This window comes from Octodon degus, unplaced genomic scaffold, assembly GCF_000260255.1.
Source record: "Octodon degus isolate 3935 unplaced genomic scaffold, OctDeg1.0 scaffold00306, whole genome shotgun sequence".
In the NCBI taxonomy this organism is placed as follows: Eukaryota; Metazoa; Chordata; class Mammalia; order Rodentia; family Octodontidae; genus Octodon; species Octodon degus.
Window position 1 is genome coordinate 1,128,645 of NW_004524882.1, and position 19,342 is coordinate 1,147,986.

General features: G+C 40.8%; 1 protein-coding gene and 1 pseudogene across 3 annotated transcripts in view; one reads left to right on the forward strand and one right to left on the reverse strand.

The window, feature by feature from the left end:
• The window catches only part of Nox4 (NADPH oxidase 4), a 157,105-nt gene extending 137,769 nt beyond the window's left edge, over positions 1-19,336 (reverse strand). For all 3 annotated transcript variants that reach the window (XM_023707702.1, XM_023707701.1, XM_004647436.2), the window contains exons 1-2: positions 19,242-19,336; positions 18,574-18,669 (exon numbers count right to left, since the gene is read on the reverse strand). Coding sequence is in view for 2 of the 3 variants with exons in the window: in XM_023707701.1 (XP_023563469.1) it covers positions 18,574-18,669; positions 19,242-19,298 (153 nt within the window). In the remaining variant the exon portion in view is untranslated. The remainder of the gene's footprint in view (positions 1-18,573; positions 18,670-19,241) is intronic.
• Positions 11,241-14,797, forward strand: LOC105741144 (annotated as a pseudogene).
• Positions 19,337-19,342: the final 6 nt, after the last annotated feature.

Genomic DNA, 19,342 nt, shown 5'->3' on the forward strand with positions numbered 1-19,342 from the left:
CGCGGAGACTGCCGTGGGGTCCCGGCGCTCGCTCGGGAAGCGGACGGAGGAGGATCCCTACGAGCCCACGCTGTGTAGGGACCCTGTACACCCACCCTGCAGACCCTGTCCTAAGTGCATTTTGAAATAATAAATAATAAATAAATGATCGTCTCTGCAGCTTGCTTTATTCCTCTTCCTGTAACCACTTTCAGTCTGTCCGCATTCCTTCTAGGGCCAGAACCAAGAGATATGAGTACCTGAGGCCTGAGCAAACGAAAAACTTTTGAGAAGAAACAATACACGCAGCCACAATACTCTATTACCTCGTTAGGATTTTTTCAATCGGAATTTCCATAGTAACATATTTTTTAAAATGATATATTTTAAAACCAACAGTGAATACAGGAGATTCAATATCAAGAATTTTCTCTTACCTCTGCTAAATAAATCCTACTGAAGCAGTCTGTTTCGCACCTTTTGAACTTAATCTTCTTTCCTAAAGGCTTCTTTATTAAATCCATAAAATTATTTTTAAATTCTATGACTTTAAAAGCTAACGGCTTATCTCCTAATTACAATTTTCAAATTTCACAGCAGGGAACCCAGACTTTCTACGGGGAATAAAAAGTTATCAATTCTACGAGAAATAACTCTGGGTGCGACACAACAGTCAAAATACCCAAAATAGGCACTCAGAAGAGATGACTCTGTGAATGACTGACGTGGTGCGGGGAGTTTCCCTAACCTTGCTGATGCGTAGGAACTCCTCACAGTATTGAACGGATTAATGAGTGAACCACACTAGTTCAGTATTTTTTGTTTGTTTTGTTTTTTGGTGGAACCAGGGATTGAACTCAGGCCTTTGAGCTTGCAAGGCAAGCGCTTATTCTACTGAGCTATCTCCCCAGCCCCTAGTTCAGTTGTTGAACAACAATAAATTAAGTCAAATGTTAAAATGACATATTTTTTGAACTTTCTTTCCCAATTTTGAATTCCCCACTTCATTTCAAATGTCATAAATTAAAGTCTTATCTCATGGTTGCCATTTTCCCACAGAGGAAAAGGATTGCAACGAAAGTGGAAATGTAAATCAAATTCAGTTTTTCCAAAAATACTAACATTGAGTAAACACAAAATATTACATTTTAGGGGCTGGGGAGATGGCTCAGTAGAATAAGTGCTTCCCTGGCAAGTGCAAGGGTCTGAGTTCAAGCCCCCGTTCCACCAAAAAAAAAAAAACAAAGTTACATTTTGGATGAGAAAAGAGAAATATACTTCCAAGTGCACAAATATATTTATATAAGGATATGCACCACAGTATGATCTGCGGTACCAATGAATTAATATAATCAAAATACTCAACAAGCAAAAAACAGAAAATAAGTTATGGTATACACTACGGATACTAGGTAGTAAAGAAAAAGAAGTTAAGTCTCACATAATAAAAATGTAGTAAAAACATGCTTGGTCTATTACTGAATTAACTACTTATTTATACAATATGTGTATAATATATACATATAATGTATATACATTACATACATATGTGCATAGATTTGATGACATAGACATAAATGGAATAGATGTACTAAACATAAAGAATTTCTACTTTTTTTTTTTAATTACACCATCCAATATACAGCAACAGGGAGATATTTTAAAACTTTAAGAGCAAAGTGGTACAGAGCTAAATAGAAGGGGGAGAGGTTCAGATAGTTTCCTAAGTTACCTATTCCATCATTTCAAAACTTTTTAATGTGTATAAGAATTTGTTTCATTTACACTGCTGGTTTCCGTTAGTTCATTGAGGAAAAAGTTTTGCACTAGTAGCTTTTTGATATTTCTCTGTAAGAGAGAATCACGTGGCAATACTGTCTTGCACTGTATTTTGAAGATAACAGTGCATTAACCCATTATTCTTATTATTTTGCTATGAAACTGTTTTATTTATAAAATGAAAAATTAATATATTTTACAATTAAGTATAAAGAATTTGATAGATAATAAAAATTCATAATTCATGAAACTAAATGTATTAATATATGTCTGAACTCCAATAACATATCCAACAGATATAATTCTAAAAACATAAGGGTTTCTTTGCACAATGATAATAATTTCTACTAAATTTTCTAGTTCAGTAATACTGATAAAAGCCAATTATAGTTTTAAAAAATGGGAATACTTATTTATTCATTGAAATATTCAAAACAAGGTATGCTTAACAATGAGTTTGTGATAGCAGGGATATAATTAATGTAATGTTTAATGCTGCTTTCAAAAAAGTTACACGGCTCTTTATTTTATATAATTGCTTTCACTGCTACTTAAAAAATAAAAAAACTGTAAATTATGCACAAGTACTAATTTAAAAAGTCAAAAAGAAAGCTGGCTATAATGCAAAGGATGATGGGTTGAAGAATGATCAATGATTAAATCAATGAACACACTAAATGTTGAAGAAAGCAGGAAGAAGCGCTGACCAGACACATGAGGTGGTGATATAAACTACAGGATATTTAAGTAAATATCCTGTACCTGACAGTAACAAGGGGGTTTAAAGAACAAGTCTTTACACCGAAAGAATTCAGTTATATGTACTCTGTATGCATACTTACGAATTATCCTACAGAGCTTTGAAAGAGGCTGCGAGACTTAGTAAGAGGGACTTGCAGGTTGGTTCAGAGGTGTAGCACTTGCCTAGCAAGTGCAAGGTCCTGAGTTTGATTCTCCGTACCAAAAAAAAAAAAAAACAGGGACTTGTGGGAAGATGCAGTGTAACAAGCAGCAAAGAAAAGAGGTTCTCTGAGATGTGGTGTCCAGATGCCGGACTAAGGAAGAAGAGGAGCACGAGAAGGAGAGGGACAAGGACTGAGGTGGTTCCCTGGGACCTTCAGGGAATATCTGAAGCAAGAACTGAGCCAATGAGGAGAGGGAAAAGAGAATCTTCCACAGATGAGGAGGTGGCCAGGAGTGCTATCTCCCTGAGCCCAGACTCACTGCATGGGAGAATGGCTCAGACCTGCAGACACTGACCCCAGAGGCTTCAAAGGAGAAACGCACCAGTGGAGCAGAGCGGTGAACACAGCAGACCACAGTGGCTGCTGGGTTGTTCCAGGTCAGACGGCCCCTAGGAGAGGGAAAATGGCACGAGTCATCTGGGAGAGGGGCCAACTGAACTCAGAACTCAGAGCAACCCCTAGCTTCAACCACTGGTTCTGGGTGTCAGGATCAGAGAGAGGAGCTCGAAGCCCCAGGAGGTCAGAGATGAGTGGAAGCCAGAAGGAATCTGAGTTGAAGCCAGCAGGGGTGCAGGCTAAACAGTTCCGTTCCAGCCTCTGGGCAAGCAACCAGCCTGAACTTCAGGAGACTAAATGTGCATCCGCAGGGCCATTATCCACTTCCTGCCTTTAAGTTACTGCTGGTTCTCTGTGATTAACCAACTCAGATCTGTACTCCATCTGCCACGGCATGTACCAGTGACAGCAGAGACACACCTTGAAGTAGATGTTTTCTCTTCTGTCTCTATCTTGTCTTGTTTTAGTTTTTCTTGATGGTTTGAAAAACATCGTTTTAAAACATTTCAATTTTCTTGCTTTACACTAAATTAGGAGATGACAATTCCTAGTTGTTGGATATTGTTACAGTCAGGAGCAAACATTCACACAAACAGATTTGAATGTCAGATCTTAACTCCAAATGTTTCTTGAAAGCAACAGTCTAAGTAGGACCTTTTTGAAGTCCTTCCAGGCGTACCTTCCTTACCTTATTCAATACCTTTCTCCATCAGGCCATAAGAACAAGGCCTACTATACAACAGCAAGTTATAGTATTTTAAGTCAAGGGCTGGCCAAATAGCTCAGCGGATTAAAGCACCTGCAAGCAGGTGGAAGGGCTAGGAGTTCAATCCCTGGGCCTGCTATGCCCGCCCCACCCCTGGCATGCACTGAGTTGGCAATTGAGACTGGGCATGGTGGCACACACCTGTAATCCTAGCTCTTGGGAAGCTGTAAACAGGTGGATCACTACAAGTCCGACCTAGTTGTGAGACCCTGAACACCTGTAGACCCTTCCTTAAACTACAAAAAAAAAAAAAAAAAATTAAGTCAAGCACTGGGTTAACTAAATGCCAGGCCTGTAAATCAACAACATTTCAATATTGACATATTCTTGCAATAATGTACAATGTTTTATTAAATACTCAATTTTCAATTGAAAAAAGATGCTTTGAATGTCTTACTTAAGAAATTATTTAAAGACATTTGTTAAAAGGAACAATGATGATTTCAATTTAGATCTGTTTGTCCAAAAAATTCAAGCTCTTTCCCCAGCAGATACAACTGCAATTCATACTTCTAAATTTGGATATATTAATGTATTTGAAAGTGGAGTTTAAAGCCATTCATGCCCAGGGAAAAGTGAGTTTAGACATTAACACGAACAAGAATTGGATTTAATTGTATAAAAGGCTTCAATAATTTAAACTGCATATACCTAAAATCTGTGAGTTAAGTCAAACATATTTTGTACTTTTAGCATGACATACGCCAAGTTTTAAAACCATAAATTTACGACCAGTTTTTTCCAAGCAAACCACAATTAACCACCTTGTAGATCTATTACAATCAAGAAAATGAAACTCTTCCAAACCTTTCTTTGGACTCATCCTTTCACTTTCTTACACTTGAAAAAATGCACAAGATGAACACAGCTAGATAATTCAGTGATAGGTTCTACAGAGTCCTAGCCAAGTCCCAATACTACAGAAAATGACATGGAATGTAATCAGTGGAATACAGACGGTTCCCAAGAGCAAATACCGTTCCCCAAGTAGGAGAACTTTCATGTTGGGGCTCTACATTCATGTGGCTTAACATGAATCACTTTTTTTCCAATTGGAATCCGTTAATATAGACCACTGATAATATTTGCCAAGTTTTCTCCCTTTAGGTATTCTGAGCTATGGAGGAAAACAGGGGGAAAGTACCTCCCACCTTTGCTTACATCACACAATGCACTTTACAAACGTGATTTTAGGTTAACATTTTTGCAAGCCAAGAAAACTGGCAACACTCAAAGGCTCAAAGTAACTCAAAAAGTAGTTTGCCCAAGAAAAAAAAGCACTTATCTCCTTACTTCATCAGCATTGCAAAATGGTTCTTTTTAGTTCTTATTCTACATCTCTTTCTCCTTAGGACTCCTTCTCTATCCTTGAAATCGATGCTCCAATCTGAGAGGGGACAAATAGTTTCTTCAGGACAACTGACTGCAAGGAAAGCTTGTAAGGACGACCACCCTGGATGAAAGGGAAGCTAACAAGGAAAAAACATAAGTACGGCTTAGAGAACAACAAAAGTTGTCTTAGCTCGCTGGCGCTCGGTGTCCTTTCGCTGGGCTTGAGTTTTGGATTAATGAAAATATGAAACTCCTATCATGGAGAAAAAGGATGTAGTCAGAAGTTACACATTACTTCTTTTTTCTTTTTCTTTCTTTTTTTTTATATATATATTTTAGGAAAGGATCTATAGGGTGTTCAGGGTCTCACTACTGTATCAGACTTGTATGATCCGTCTGTTTACAGCCTCCCAAGAACTGAGCTTACAGGTGCACGCCACCACGCCCAGTCTCAATTGCTGTCTCAGGGACAGGGCAGGGCTGGCCTGGCAGGCCCAGGGATCGAATCCCACCCCCCACCCCCAACCCCACCCCCGCTCCAGTCCCTGCACCTGCTTGCAGGAGTTTTAATCCGCTGACCTACTTGGCTGGCTCTCCTCATAGATTACTTCTGAAATATAATTTCATGACAAAGTGTTTTTTAGTTTTCTAACCTCAAACATATGAAATGCCTTCACTTTGAGCACATAATTCATCTCTTTTTGCCTTAAGACATCTCAAACCTTTTTTTTTGGCAGAACCTGGGGATTGAACTCAGGCCTCTGAGCTATCCACTTATCCCACTGAGCCATCTCCCTGGTCCGCTCAGACGTTTGATTTGGTATATGTCCATAGATTTCAGACAATTCCTAAATCTATAAAGGTCCATTACATTAAAATATATGATTTTTCCATAAGAAATATTGTGTTGGATTCACTTTTCCATAGAAGGGAGTAACTGTAAATTCAGCTTTCCAATTTCTAAATACGTACACATAAAGCCTGGTGAATCCTATGCCTTTGGCACCTACTTGTCCAATAGTCCCACTGCCAAAGCTGAAAAGAAATAATTTCTCAGAAGTCACTCACTTTCACCATGATATTTAAATTTTTCTCCTCACAAAGTGGTAGTGAGAGGGAAAGCAGGGCCTGTGGAGCGGGTTCTCCCCGCAGCAGCAGGTGAGGGCTCTGCTACTCTGCTGCCGGTGCTACTGACTGCCTGGCACAGATCTGCAGGATCCTCTTCTGTAGCCAACCACCGCAAGTGTAAAATGTTTTGGATGCTAAGAGTCAACCGTCCTTGTTCATGGTGCAGACAAAACCTTTCATTATTTTCTTCAAATTTTCCTCGCAAGAGCCTGAGTTCAATCCCTGGTTCCAGAAAAAAAAAAAATTCGTTCATGACTTCCAGAACAGCCATGCTCTAAGACTAGAGCTGTAAAACCTTCTTGGCAGGACAGTGAACAGAAGACATATGCAACAACTGTTTTCCCATCTGTAATGCTTCCAATTCTTCAAAGCACATCACTAACTTTTAGAACATAATTCTTAGCACAGCTCTATGAGAGAGTTAGGATACTTTTAGCGTGTTTTCCTGGGGTATAAAATAATAAAGTGAATTATTATTCAAAGGTATGTAGGTTGAGAGTAATGAAAACAGAAAACAATTTTTAAAGCTCTTTCTAGGTAATAGGTTTCATGCAATATACTTTAATCAATGGAAAAGTCATCATACAGATCCTATTTTTTTTAACTTCCTCTGAAGATAAAAACCTACCTTGGAGAAAAGTGAGAATTCTGACAAAGAACACATTAGGAACTTAATATGATATTAAGCTTGTGCGACTAGTTCAGTGAATGTTGCTTTATTATTTATTCTAATTTACTTTAAGAGTCATAGTAATCTCATGAGGTAGAAACTACTTTCTTTGTTTAAATGTTGAAATTTCAAGCTCAATAAAGATTAATAAAAAACATTAATTCATTTTTGAATGCAATGTTTTCTACCTCAGATTAAAGTTACAGCCTTGTGCCAAACACAGACAGCAGCATGTGTCCATCTTGCTCAAGAATGACCAGGGAGCCCGACAGGACTGCAACAAAAATGGAACAGCTAACCTGGGAACACACAGGCTCACTGTCACCCAAATGTTCAGCACTGTAATGTCAGAACAAAGGACAAATCTCCCTGTCACACATTTTTTTTGCTGGATGCCTAGAAAATCCCTTCTGTTTCATGTCTCTGAATATTTTAATATGTATACCGATAAACACAATAATTTATACATTAGTTACTACTATTCACAGCATTAGTATCATTAACACCAAATATCACTATGTATAGCAAAAGGTATTATTTTCTGAGTGCCTATGCTGTGTTAGGCGCTTGACCAGCATTTCTTCATGTAACGCAATGAACCTGAGAGTTAACACCTTATTTCAATGATTAAATTTAGGCACAAGGGGCCAGAGAGATAGCTCAGTAGAGTAAGTGTTTGCCTGGATTGAGTTCAATCCCTTTAGCACCAAAAGAGAGAGAGAGAGAGAGAGAGAGAGAGAGAGAGAGAGAGAGAGAGAATTTACCCTCATATCATAATTTGCCAAAGTCATAAAAAGAAAAAAGAACCTGAACTATAATTCAAATTCTCCCTCTAGATAGATAGACAGACAGACAAAGAGACAGACAGACAGATATAGATGTGGAGATATGGAGATGCATATCTCCAAAACCCATGGTCTTTTCAGTAGGAAATTATAGTTGATTTTCTTCTCCAGAATTAGCAAGGCAATTCTAAAATCAGCTCCTATGACCAACACAGGGTTTAACTTGATGGATGGGAAGATTTGCTCAGTGCACAAACAGAACACATCTGACTACACTAAGTTTATAAGACAAATGGGTCAAGCAGGTCCTGTGGTCACCCTAGCATATGTTAGTTCTACAGGACCTTTACTCTCCAGGCGGCATGCCCCCCCACTAGGAAGAGTGGGTACAACTGCAACAAGTTCGACTACTGCAACTACCACCAGCTTCAGCAGAGCACAAAACAAAACAGCTCCTCCACATTCACTGGGTTCCTCCTCTGGGAGGCAGTTGCCTCAAGTCATACTTTTCATGCCACGATTTAAGCACTCAAGATGAGGTATGGTTACTCTTCTTCATGGGATGCTAATTTAACTGACAGCCTTCTCTGAAGGCACAGCGGGAGTGAAGAACATGTCATCACAATGTGCAGAGTAACTGTAGGTGGTGCCAAGACTGCAGCTCCTCAAACAACTGAGCTGGCCATCACAACTCTTTCCTAGGTAGGCCTGCAAAGCCTCTTGTGGACTCTAAAGTTAAGGAAAATACATCCACATTAGTCTTAGATCAATTCCTCAGAGCTCAGACCTTACTTACAGACAACTAAGAAATACAATAGATGTTACAAGTTAAGCATTACCTTCAAAATTCATACACTGAAATCTTCGTGTGCAATGTCTTTTCACTGGGAGATTACGAAACAGACACGCATAGATCACATGAAGACACTAAAAGAGAGTCATCTATAACACAATATAATCCAAGGAGAGAGGCCCTCAGAAAAAAATCACCCCTGCCAAGAGCTGAATCGCTGATTCCAAAATGGTGGTGCTTTGTTATGATGTCTTTTTTCATTTTTTTTTAAAATTTATTTATTTGTGTGTGTGTGTGTGTGTGTGTGTGTGTCTGTGTGTCTGTGTGTGTGTCTGTGTGTCCAGCTCAGCCCACCAGGGGGCGGGGCTGGCTGGCATGTGGTGCTGGGGGATTGAACCACGGTCCCTGTGCTTTGCTAAGCTTGTTCTAAGTAGGTGCTTTAGACCACTGAGCCATCTCACCAGCCCCATGATGTCTTGATAAACTAACACAGCCCATAAGATGAAGCAGACAAGGCTGACTTGGATTTAGAAGCAATCATTGCTATACTCTTACTCTGACTTCTGGTCAAGTGCTTGCTAATGGATAAAAAATGAGCACACGCACTCGCACAACCTCACACACAGTCTTATTCCAGAACACTGACAGGAACCTTCCCAACGAGTGAGAATTTCAGCTAACACGAGCACTCAGACTCTGTCACGGATGGCAGAAGGACAGACCATGGCCTGAGGTGTCACAAGATTCGGGTTCACACAGGACCTGTCGGCTGTGTGACCTCAGGAAAGCTACTGGATCACCAAGAATCTGCTTCTTCGTTGCACAAAAAGTGATTACATCTGTCTTCTAAGGTTGTTACAAGTATCGAATTGAATATGGAGAAGAACGAAGTCTATAAAAGAGGCAAGAACTACATCCTGAGCGTTGCATCCCATCAGTAAGCAGTAAGACTGGTGTTACCTACACAGAGCTCGCTGGCTGAGAGCTGCTTCCTAGTCCATCAAACGACAGTCCCATTCGGTTCTCCTAACGTTAATGTTCCGTACACGCAGGAGAGCACAAGGGCTCAGAATGCAGCTGCGCCGCTGAGTGAGGGACACTGTCCACGTGCGCACGACGAAATATTTTTCCAACTTACAAAAAGAAGGAAACCCAGTCACTTGCAACAACATGAATACACCTTGGGATGCTGTGTTACAGTAAATAAACCAAACACAGAGAGAAAAATACCATATAATCTCATTGATATACGGATACAACAAAGTTGACTTCAGAAAAGAGCAGAATCAGGGCTTTCGGAAGTGAAGTGGAAGGCTGGGTGGGCTTGGGAGAGGCTGAGCAAAGGATAAAAAGCTTCAGGCAGAGAGGAATAACACCTACAGCTCCCCACAGAGGTGGGAATACTATGTGTTACAAGCATGTACTAATGAAAATAAACTTAAAAGATCTACAATATATCATGGCAACTATAGTTAATAACAATGTACCAGGCTGGGGATACAGCTCAGCAGCATAAATTCCTGCCTGGCAAGTGCAAGGTCCTGAGTTCGACCCCTGGCACTGAAAAAATAAACAAATAAATAAATAAAAGTATCATCCTCTTAAAAGGTGCCAAGAAAGCAGATTTTAAGTGTTTTTCACCACAAAAAAAATAGGCACATGAGGTAAAAAATACATTAGTTCTCTCCATTCAGCCCTCCACAGCATGCATGCATTTCAGAACATTATGATGCACATGTTAACTATACACAAACTGTACTTGTCAATTAATTTTTGAAAAAAAAATTTAAAACTATAAGTAGAACCTGGAACCAGAATCTCTGGGCAGGAGTTCTACGTCTGTCCCTCACTAGTAAGTTACAAAGTCTAACTCAGTCTCTCAACTGCAAGCTGAAAGCTTGAAACATTTTTATGTAAAATAGATGAATAGATTAAATAAATTAATCAACACAAAGCTCTCAGCCCAGCACGGAACCAGGCCTTATGGACGTTATCTGCTATTGATATTCATATTTCTCATTTTTAAATGAAGGAAGCAGCTTTGAAGGCTTCTGAGATTCAGCTTCCAACCCTGGGATGTCCTGGATGGCCCTGATAAAGGAGAGCTGTGCAGCAGGGTAAGCAAAGATGCTGTACGTGGAGCCCTAGAATTCTGACAGAGTACAACCAAATGTAACCCAAATGACAAGCTCTGACACGTACTTAAAACTTACCTGAGAATTCAAACACAATGATAATGCTGAACATGTACATGGTATCTTGAGGATTAATCAATAACACTTCTTAGCATCTTAAATTGTTAAACATTTTAAAATATCATTTAAGATAAAATGAAAGGGGGCTTGGGAGATGGCTCAGTGGAATAAGCACTTCCCAGGCAAACGCAAGGCCCTGAATTTTATCCCTGGTACCAAAAAGGAAAAAAGATTTAAAAAAAAAAAAAAAGCTAGCATTCCATATAACATAGAGCTTAATATTTTCCTGGGAAAAGGGTGTTTAAAGGAGGGAGAGGAATGGGAAAAATAGAAGAGGAAAGGTATATCACACACAGGTAGGATCTCCTATGATAAATGCTAGCATGTACATCTAAAATGTAACAATCAAATGAAGCCACCCTTGAAAAACATGCTCATCCAGTGGTGCGGTATCTGCAGAAAAAAAAAACCGTCCTGCTTATATTCCTGGTGATTCATCTGAGCAGCTAACGATGGACAGCAGGATCAGCAGATCCAGTAATGACCAAGCCACTAACTCTGCAGCAACCATTACATTCTTCAGAAAAAAATAGTAAGAAATCTGTGCAAAGATCAAAAACTGTCAAGACTGAATCTCTTCAAATTGCTATCTCTTGTGAAGACATGAAGAACAAAAAGAGGCCAGGCAGGACGGGGAACTCCCGGGACCTCAGCACATGAGAGGCCGAGCAGCAGAACTGCCATGAATTCAAGGCCGCCTTTGACTACAGGAGACTTCAAGGCCAGGGTGCACTACACAGCAAAACCCCATCTCAGAAAAAGAGAGACAGCGAGCGAGAGAGCGAGAGAGTGAGAGAGCGAGAGAGCGAGAGAGAGAATATGTCATATAGTCAGTGTAATATAACAATGTAACAATGTCACCTGGCAACATACAGAAAAACAGAACTGTTTCAAGAGCACAATGTGAAGAATAAAAGCAAATATGCCAGCCCCACCCCTGGGCATGCTGAGCCAGCCCGAGACTGGGTGTGGTGGCGCAGGCCTGAAAACAGGAGGATCACTAGGAGTCCGGAGTTGCATAGTAAGACCCTCTACCAAATACATAAAAATGACAATCATAATAATAATAATTATTGTAAAGAATAAAAGCAAATAAAAACTAACAGCCAAAAATAATATCTCCTGGGCCGAGGATGTAACTCAGTGGTATAGCACCTGCCTGGGAAGCACCAGGTTATGAGTTCCATACCTGGTACCAATAATAATAATAATATCCCCCAAATTGAAACCAGAGTCCCTACACCTTAGCAATTCTGACTATTATTCTGTTTATTCTGTGCAATAAAAGTAGAGTTAATGATCAAGCATTCTTCCAAAATTCATTAGAAACATACATTCCTTTCAGCAGAATTCAAGCTGCCCAGGTTAGTGTAAAACCAACAGTCTTAAAATCGTAGGTCCATTCATTAGAGACCCACCTCTGACCTTGAGCGGTTCGCATGGTATCCCACTGCTGCCTCTGTAACAGAAATGCTGTGATGTAACTCCTAAGACTCAAGAAAGGGTAAATTAGTGAGTGTTTCTAGAAGATAATGATTGACAAAGAAATACCCTCCTTGTTTTTTCACTAGAAAGTAAGAATCCAGTCGCTCAAAAATTCCTTTGAAATACCAATTGTGTCTCAGCAAGCACTTCCAAAGGGGCAAAAGATGTTCATGACCATGCCATAGACCTAAAAAACATTTTTCACAAAAAAAAACCCACAAAATTTAAATTCTCAACGTAGTATCATAACCAGGTTGAAACTGAATAGTCTATATATCAATGTTAATTTGAAGGAAAAAAAATTAAGCCAAAACATTGAAACTGCTAAGACAAAATATTCTCTTCCCAAGGAAAAGTATTTATGTCAATTAGATGATATCTTTAATATCAGACTACCAACTACATCTCAAAAAATAGATAATGAATCTGAAGGCTTCCATTGGCAAGATTTTTTTTAAAAACTGCCTCAACCTTGAACGAAAATTTATTTTTTTATTACTATTATTTTTTTTTGTTGGAACTAGGAATTGAACTCAGGCCCCTGCACTTGCCAGGTAAGTGCTTATTCTACTGAGCCATCTCCCCTGAACAAAACTTTTAAAAACTCATTTATTCAAGATTCCTCAACACAGTATTTTCCATTAAAGGAAACAGTACTGTATTGCCTATTCCTTAAAATAAAACAAATTTCATCTCAACCAATAAGAAGTCTTTTATTTAAAAGGTAGCTATAAGAAAGTGAGAAAGTTGTTACTTGACTGATTTGTTTGCTGCGATGTTTCTCGTGGTGTTCCCCCAGGACACTTTTTCTCTTAGTCCATTATAGGCTCCAAACCCAGAGATGTCATCACTAAACCTCTCCCAGGGAGTGAGCAAGGACTATCACATTAGCTTCCGCATAAACCAACCGTGACAACACTGCGTCCTCAACTGCATGCGCCCGTCCAAGAAAGAGTGTGCGCAGTGTGTGCTCACAGCACACCAGGATCGCAACAGCGTGGGCAGACAGCGCCTGCGCATAACACCATTGAACATGTCACTCTTAAAATCCCAGCCACAAGGAGCCTTAGAGGGCAAGGCATAAGTTTCAGAGCGTTTTATATTTTATGCCACCAAGTAAAGCCCACATCTTTCCATCTAATACCAACTCATGTTTTGCAGAAGAATGAAATCACCTAGATGCAGATGTATTGTTTACTGAGCTAGTTTCCTGGTTAGCTGTCTCCTTCCGAATAAAATGCTAACTTTTGAAGGCCACAAAGGTGAGACCGTCTTTCCCACAACCTACACTTTACTGTCCAGAAAGAACATCTGGCCACGTATGACTTTTCAATATGCTAAATGTTCCTATACTCACCCAAGAACTTAATCGTTAGATTCAGTATTTTAATCTTTAATTATGTATTTATTTACTTGTGACACAATCTCAGTGTTTCTCAGACTGCTCTCAAACTCCCCAACTCAAACACTCCTCCCACCTCAGCCTCCAGAACTCTTGGGACAACCTGGAATTCGTTTGTGTTAGGACATTAAAGAATGTTTGCAACAACCTAGGCCCTGTGTGTAAATCGGCTATTTCACCTGCAAATCTTACGAGATGAAAAACAAAGATTTTACATTCCTTATAAAAATTTCATGACTGAGCTAGGGAGATAGCTCAAAAGAGTAAGTGCTTGCCTGTCAAGCCCAAGGACCTGGTTCAAACCCGGGTACCGCATATCCTTCCAGGCCACCAAGTCTGGGCAAGGTGCCCCACACCTGTAATCCCAGCACTGAGGAGGCTGAGACAGGAGGATCACTATGAGTCTGAGCTGCATAGTGAGCCCCTGTACCAAATAAATAAACAAATAAAGATTTAAAACAACAAAATATTTAGTGACTGAATTGTTATATGCATCAGAATGAAAATACATAGCGTATTTCAAGTAACTAATAGAAAAAGTGGCATTACTTTTTAAATAAAAAAAATGGCATTAGGATGCAAAGGGAGCACCACTGCCTCTGTCACCATGACTAGCCAGGCCGCGGCCACCAGGGACTTTGAATAAGTTGGGGATCACCCTCAGTAGACCTGCCCAGGAGAGAAAAGCTTGGAGAAAAGACCGCCCCATTCGGCTTTGTGGCTGTCCCTACCAAGAATCCCGACGGCACAATGAGCGATGAACTTGAAGGGCACCATCCCAGGGAATAAGGGGGCTTCCCGGAAGGAGGCTGTGCGAGCCACGGGTGCTTCTCAAAGACGCTCATCCACCCTCATCACCAAAATGGGAATCTGAGCCACCTCTCTTCCGCCCGAATATGTACCTGTCGGGCACAGTGTACCTGTCCTTCCTGGAGGAGGAGAAAGACTGGAGGCCAGCCACCACGATCAAACAGATCTTATTAGGAATACAGGAACTAACTTCTAAGTGAACCAAATATCCAAGACCCAACTCGGGCAGAGGCCTACAGGATCTACTGCCACAGCACTATGGAGTATGAGAAAAGTATTCAAGTGCAAGCCAAGAAGTCTGCACCTTTGTGAGCAGCAGCTTTATCACTCTGAAGAAAGGAAGGGATTGGTTTGGCAAGAACTCGTTTACTCTTTTGCAAATCTAGAGTCGCTCTAACTCAGAGGCACAGCACCTGCCTGGCAAGCACAAGTCCCAAGTTCAATTCCCTGTATCAAAATCATCTATCATCATATTAATTTTTAAATAATGACTATACATCAAAATAATAATATTTTGGACATATTGGGTTTAATGCATCTGTAAGTGAGTGTTTCCAGCCTCCTTTCCCTTCATGACTTACATTATATTTCTGTTGGCAGCAATGATAAGGAGGAATATTAATCGGTGTTCTGAGCACCTGAGCCAGTGAAATAGTGTTTAAAAGTGTCCACTAAGAGAGAAAAGCAGAGATCCAGGAAGACTGTATCTTGACACTCTCCTGTGGACGCTGCCCACCCAAAAAATGTCAGCAAGTCACACCCCTTCCTTGGCCTATGTCTTGGAATGCAAAACGGCAACTGCTTCTCAGCTCAAGCACAATACCTACAGAATGCCTGGCACAGTACAGGCTCATGCAGAGTTGAGTGGCTAATTGTTTTCAATACATAGCAAAGACATCGGGTCAGTACTAAAAATTTACTGCTTCTCTGTATCATGTCTCCTTGCAGAAAAGACGCTTTCTGTGGCCCCTTCCAGCCACGCTATGAGGACCACTTTGCTAGCACAGGACACTTTTCCAGATAAACAGCAGCAACCTTTACACTTAACACTATTATCAGAATATCCAGAAAATAGACAGATTTATTTTTTCCATTTGTGTTTTTAAATGGTACAAACTGATTTCCAGAAACACCAGTATGATTTTCGTGAATCTAAAATTTCTGTGAATCTAAAAGAAACTTACTATATCAGAATATTCATATTCTCTTCAGGACTTCTATATTTTTGTTGTGGTCAAACTGAGTGATAAGATCTACTACGCACTACTGTAAGACATTAAACTAACACTTTCTAGTTATGGAAGATGTAAAACATGGCAACCAGCAATGTTTAATTTAAAATTAATTTTATCACATTGTTGCACTCTGTTTTTTTCTCCAGCATGAACAGTGCCTGAAAAATCTTGTCCTATGAAACCACACCACAGTTGGAGGATTAGAAACGGAATTCTAGAACAAATGGATACTCCTTCACGAAGTATATGGTAAAATTACAGGAGTTCCTTGGTTTTATTGAAAAGCATATATTGGTTGAGAAGGCAATTTTAAAATGATTTAGATGACTTACTGACTAAAAAGCTCAAATGGGTGACGCGTGGGAAGGTCATCTTCCATCTTCCCACCTGATGTTAAGAAGGAACATGATACCTTTTCAAAAGGACTCTCACCCAGTGCTGACTCCTGACCAGCGAGGCAGGCTTACCGCACAAGCCTCGTGTCACCCAGAAGAGTAACGGGGTGCTCTCGTTCTGCCTCAGTTTGTCTGTTGCCATTTTGCCCTGGAACCTCCATCTCTCCCTTTCTGCATTCCCTTCATTAATATTCACACAATTCTTGGACCTCCCCCACCTGTCACACCACATAAATAAAACCACTGAAGTGGGATGGAATTGAATAGAAAATATTTTTAAATATTTTTAAAGTGTGTCAGGCCGCGTGTGTGTGAGTGCACATATGCATGTATGTATGTGTCACCACCTTCATCTGAATTGTAACCAAAATAAATTGAAATTACACAACATACAAGAACACAAAGGTTGGGGGCCTGCCCCTTAGCTCAGTTCTTTAAGTGGCTGCTTCAACAAAGCAGTCAGGCTCAGGTTGCTGGGGTTCGATCCCCACAACTCAAGCCAGCCAAACCTGCCCTGAAGGCATTCGGAGCAAAAAAACAAAAACAAAAAAAAAAAGAACACAAAGGTTAATTTGTTCATTTCCAAGTAATTAACCTTCTTAAAAATAGATTTTATTTTAGTTTATTTATATAGTGTTACCAAGCTAAAATCTAAACTTAGACTACAACTTTCCAAGTTATTGCAGTAATACTCTAATTCTTAGATTTTTACATTAACACAAATATCTACTGATTCAGAACCAATTTTACTGATTCAGAATTCCTGTAATTCTCAAAGGTCTTCTTCAAGTTGTTCATCAAGTTTTACAAGAAGTCAGACAAATCTCCCACTGAAAAAAATGTCTTCTTCACTAATTCACATCAAATGGTCATTTCCATGAAACACAATGATGGGCTGGCAGACCTAAGAAGTTTATTAGAAAACAATCTTGGGCTTTTAGAATTCTGTTTGCTTATGGGTTTTCCTGTGTTAACTCACATGCAAATAGAGAAGAGGGATCTGGTTTTAGCCTCAGTGCCATCCAGAAAGCACAGATTGCCAGCCCAGCAGTGACCAGCCCCGTAATCCCAGCTCTCTGAGAGGCTAAGGCACGAGGATTCCAGCCCAGCCTGCAGCCTGAGCAGGTGGAGCAGATTTTGTCTCAAAATTTCAGAAAGAAAGCAAGGGAAAGCAGTCCTGTGGTGGAGCTTAGTGCAAAGGTTTTAAGTTCAACCCACAGAACCATAAAAAAAAGTGCAGATTCCACACTGGTTTCTGGATGGCTGAACAGAGATTACTGGATGACAGAATGTTTACAATTCATTTTTTCCAATAAAATGAGCTTGTTTTCAAGACTACTTTGTCTCATCTCATTAACTTAAAACGCAGGTATGAAGCATTAAAAAAAAATGTGACCCATAGGTTATGAAATATGGCACTTTTTGTAAAAAATAAAATAAACATTAATTTAGCTGCAACTTACTGCAGGAGCCAGTCCCAACCTGGGGTACCAAATTTAAAGGTAAATAAATTCTCTACATGCAAAAAGTATGAGAGAGCTAGTTCCACACAATCAACCTGAAGTAATTCTAAACAGCCACTAAAAGCAATCCCTCTCATCTTTAAAATATGCTTTCTTCCTCTACGATAAATGACAAATCTGCTTGCTCAGGGGCCCTGAGATTATGCCGTACAGTTTGGATTTTGTGGTTCCTTTTTAGAAAATGCAAGCCCCAATGCAAAGTAAAATGTCATCAGCAAAACTGCCTTTTGTTAAGGGGTCGAATAGGAAATGACAGAAAAACAAAGATGAGCTCAGAACAGAGGAAAACAAATGTCTACATGAAGTAAGTCAGGGCCAAGTTGTGCACACCACCATTCTCCTAGCAGACCCAAACGCTGGAACCGCAATCAGCTGCTACCCTAAGGCAGGCAACTGAGAACTTCCCAGAAGTGAACAACCCCATTAGAGGCGCACTTGTGAGAACTCGCAGTAACAGAAAACAGTGTAGAAATCCTCTGAATACCTGATGAGCGGCTTGAGAGCCCTGAAAAGTGAAAACTAAGCGCCCTCAGGGGCTGGTCTTCCCGTGGAAGCCCGGCCCGCGGGGCACTTGGGGACCTTTCTCAGGCACTAACAATCTGGTCTGGCCGGTTCACTCATTTCACCTCAGTGGATGTTATCTTTCGTTCTTAAAAGTCTCTTTCTTACCTAGACAGGAGTGAACGATAAATCAAGACAACTTGGCCACGTCAAGTTTTGGAAACTAGAGTTTGGAAAGTGTGCAGCAGATTTTTTTTTTTCTTTTTCCGGAACCTGGGATTGAACTCAGGCCCTTGCGCTTGCCAGAGAAGCGCATACTTTACTGAACCATCTCCCCGGCCCCAGATGTTTCTCTGATGACTGGAACTGACCAACCTTTGAGAAAACGTCTGCTACGCTAAAGCCCTTCCAACAAGTCACGCGGTTGTACTTACGCCCAACATCTGGTGGAGGTAGTGGTACTCTGGACCTTGGTTGTACAGCAGGAAGGTTTTCCAAAACAGTAGGACGTTCAAGCAGAGCCAAACGAGCTAAAGCAACCAATGGCACGGGGAGAACAAGAATTAAAAGTAAACATCACTTTGCTTTCTGAACATAGTACTTTTAATGCAACAGCAACAAGCGATTGCGGGAAGTATTGCCCATTAAGCAGAAAGCTGGACACCACCCAGAGGAAAACCTGGCCCTATCTAACCAGTCTCTCAACCTAAGCATAAACATTTGAGGGCTAGCAGCTCTCCCTGCACACCTCCCAAACAGGATGATCTGCGGGGATCCCCTGAAGTGCAAAGAAAGACTGCAAATTGGTGACAGCACTAAGCAAACAGAACCGATCTGGGAAAAAGAGCAAAGGGGGAAAATGCCTAAGGGGCTGACAAAACACTGTGTTCACCCAAGAGGCTGCCCCCGCCTCCGCTCTGGACCTCCGCTCTCCCGTCCCGGCGCAGACGGGCTCCCAAGCGCAGAGAACGAGAAGAAGCATGTCTCTACGGTCTCCTAACAGCATAAACTTTGTTAGTTGGGAAAGTTCGAGTCAGACAGAAGTGCACCTCCAGCCGCCCGCCGCGCGCTCGCCGGGGCGCGGAGCCGCGCGCCACCCTACCAGGCAGAGGTGCTTCGCGCCTTCGTTGGCCAGCCAGCTCCCGCAGGACACCGCCATGCCGCCGCCGCGCTGCGCTCGGGCCCGCCGGCCGGGAAGAGGCG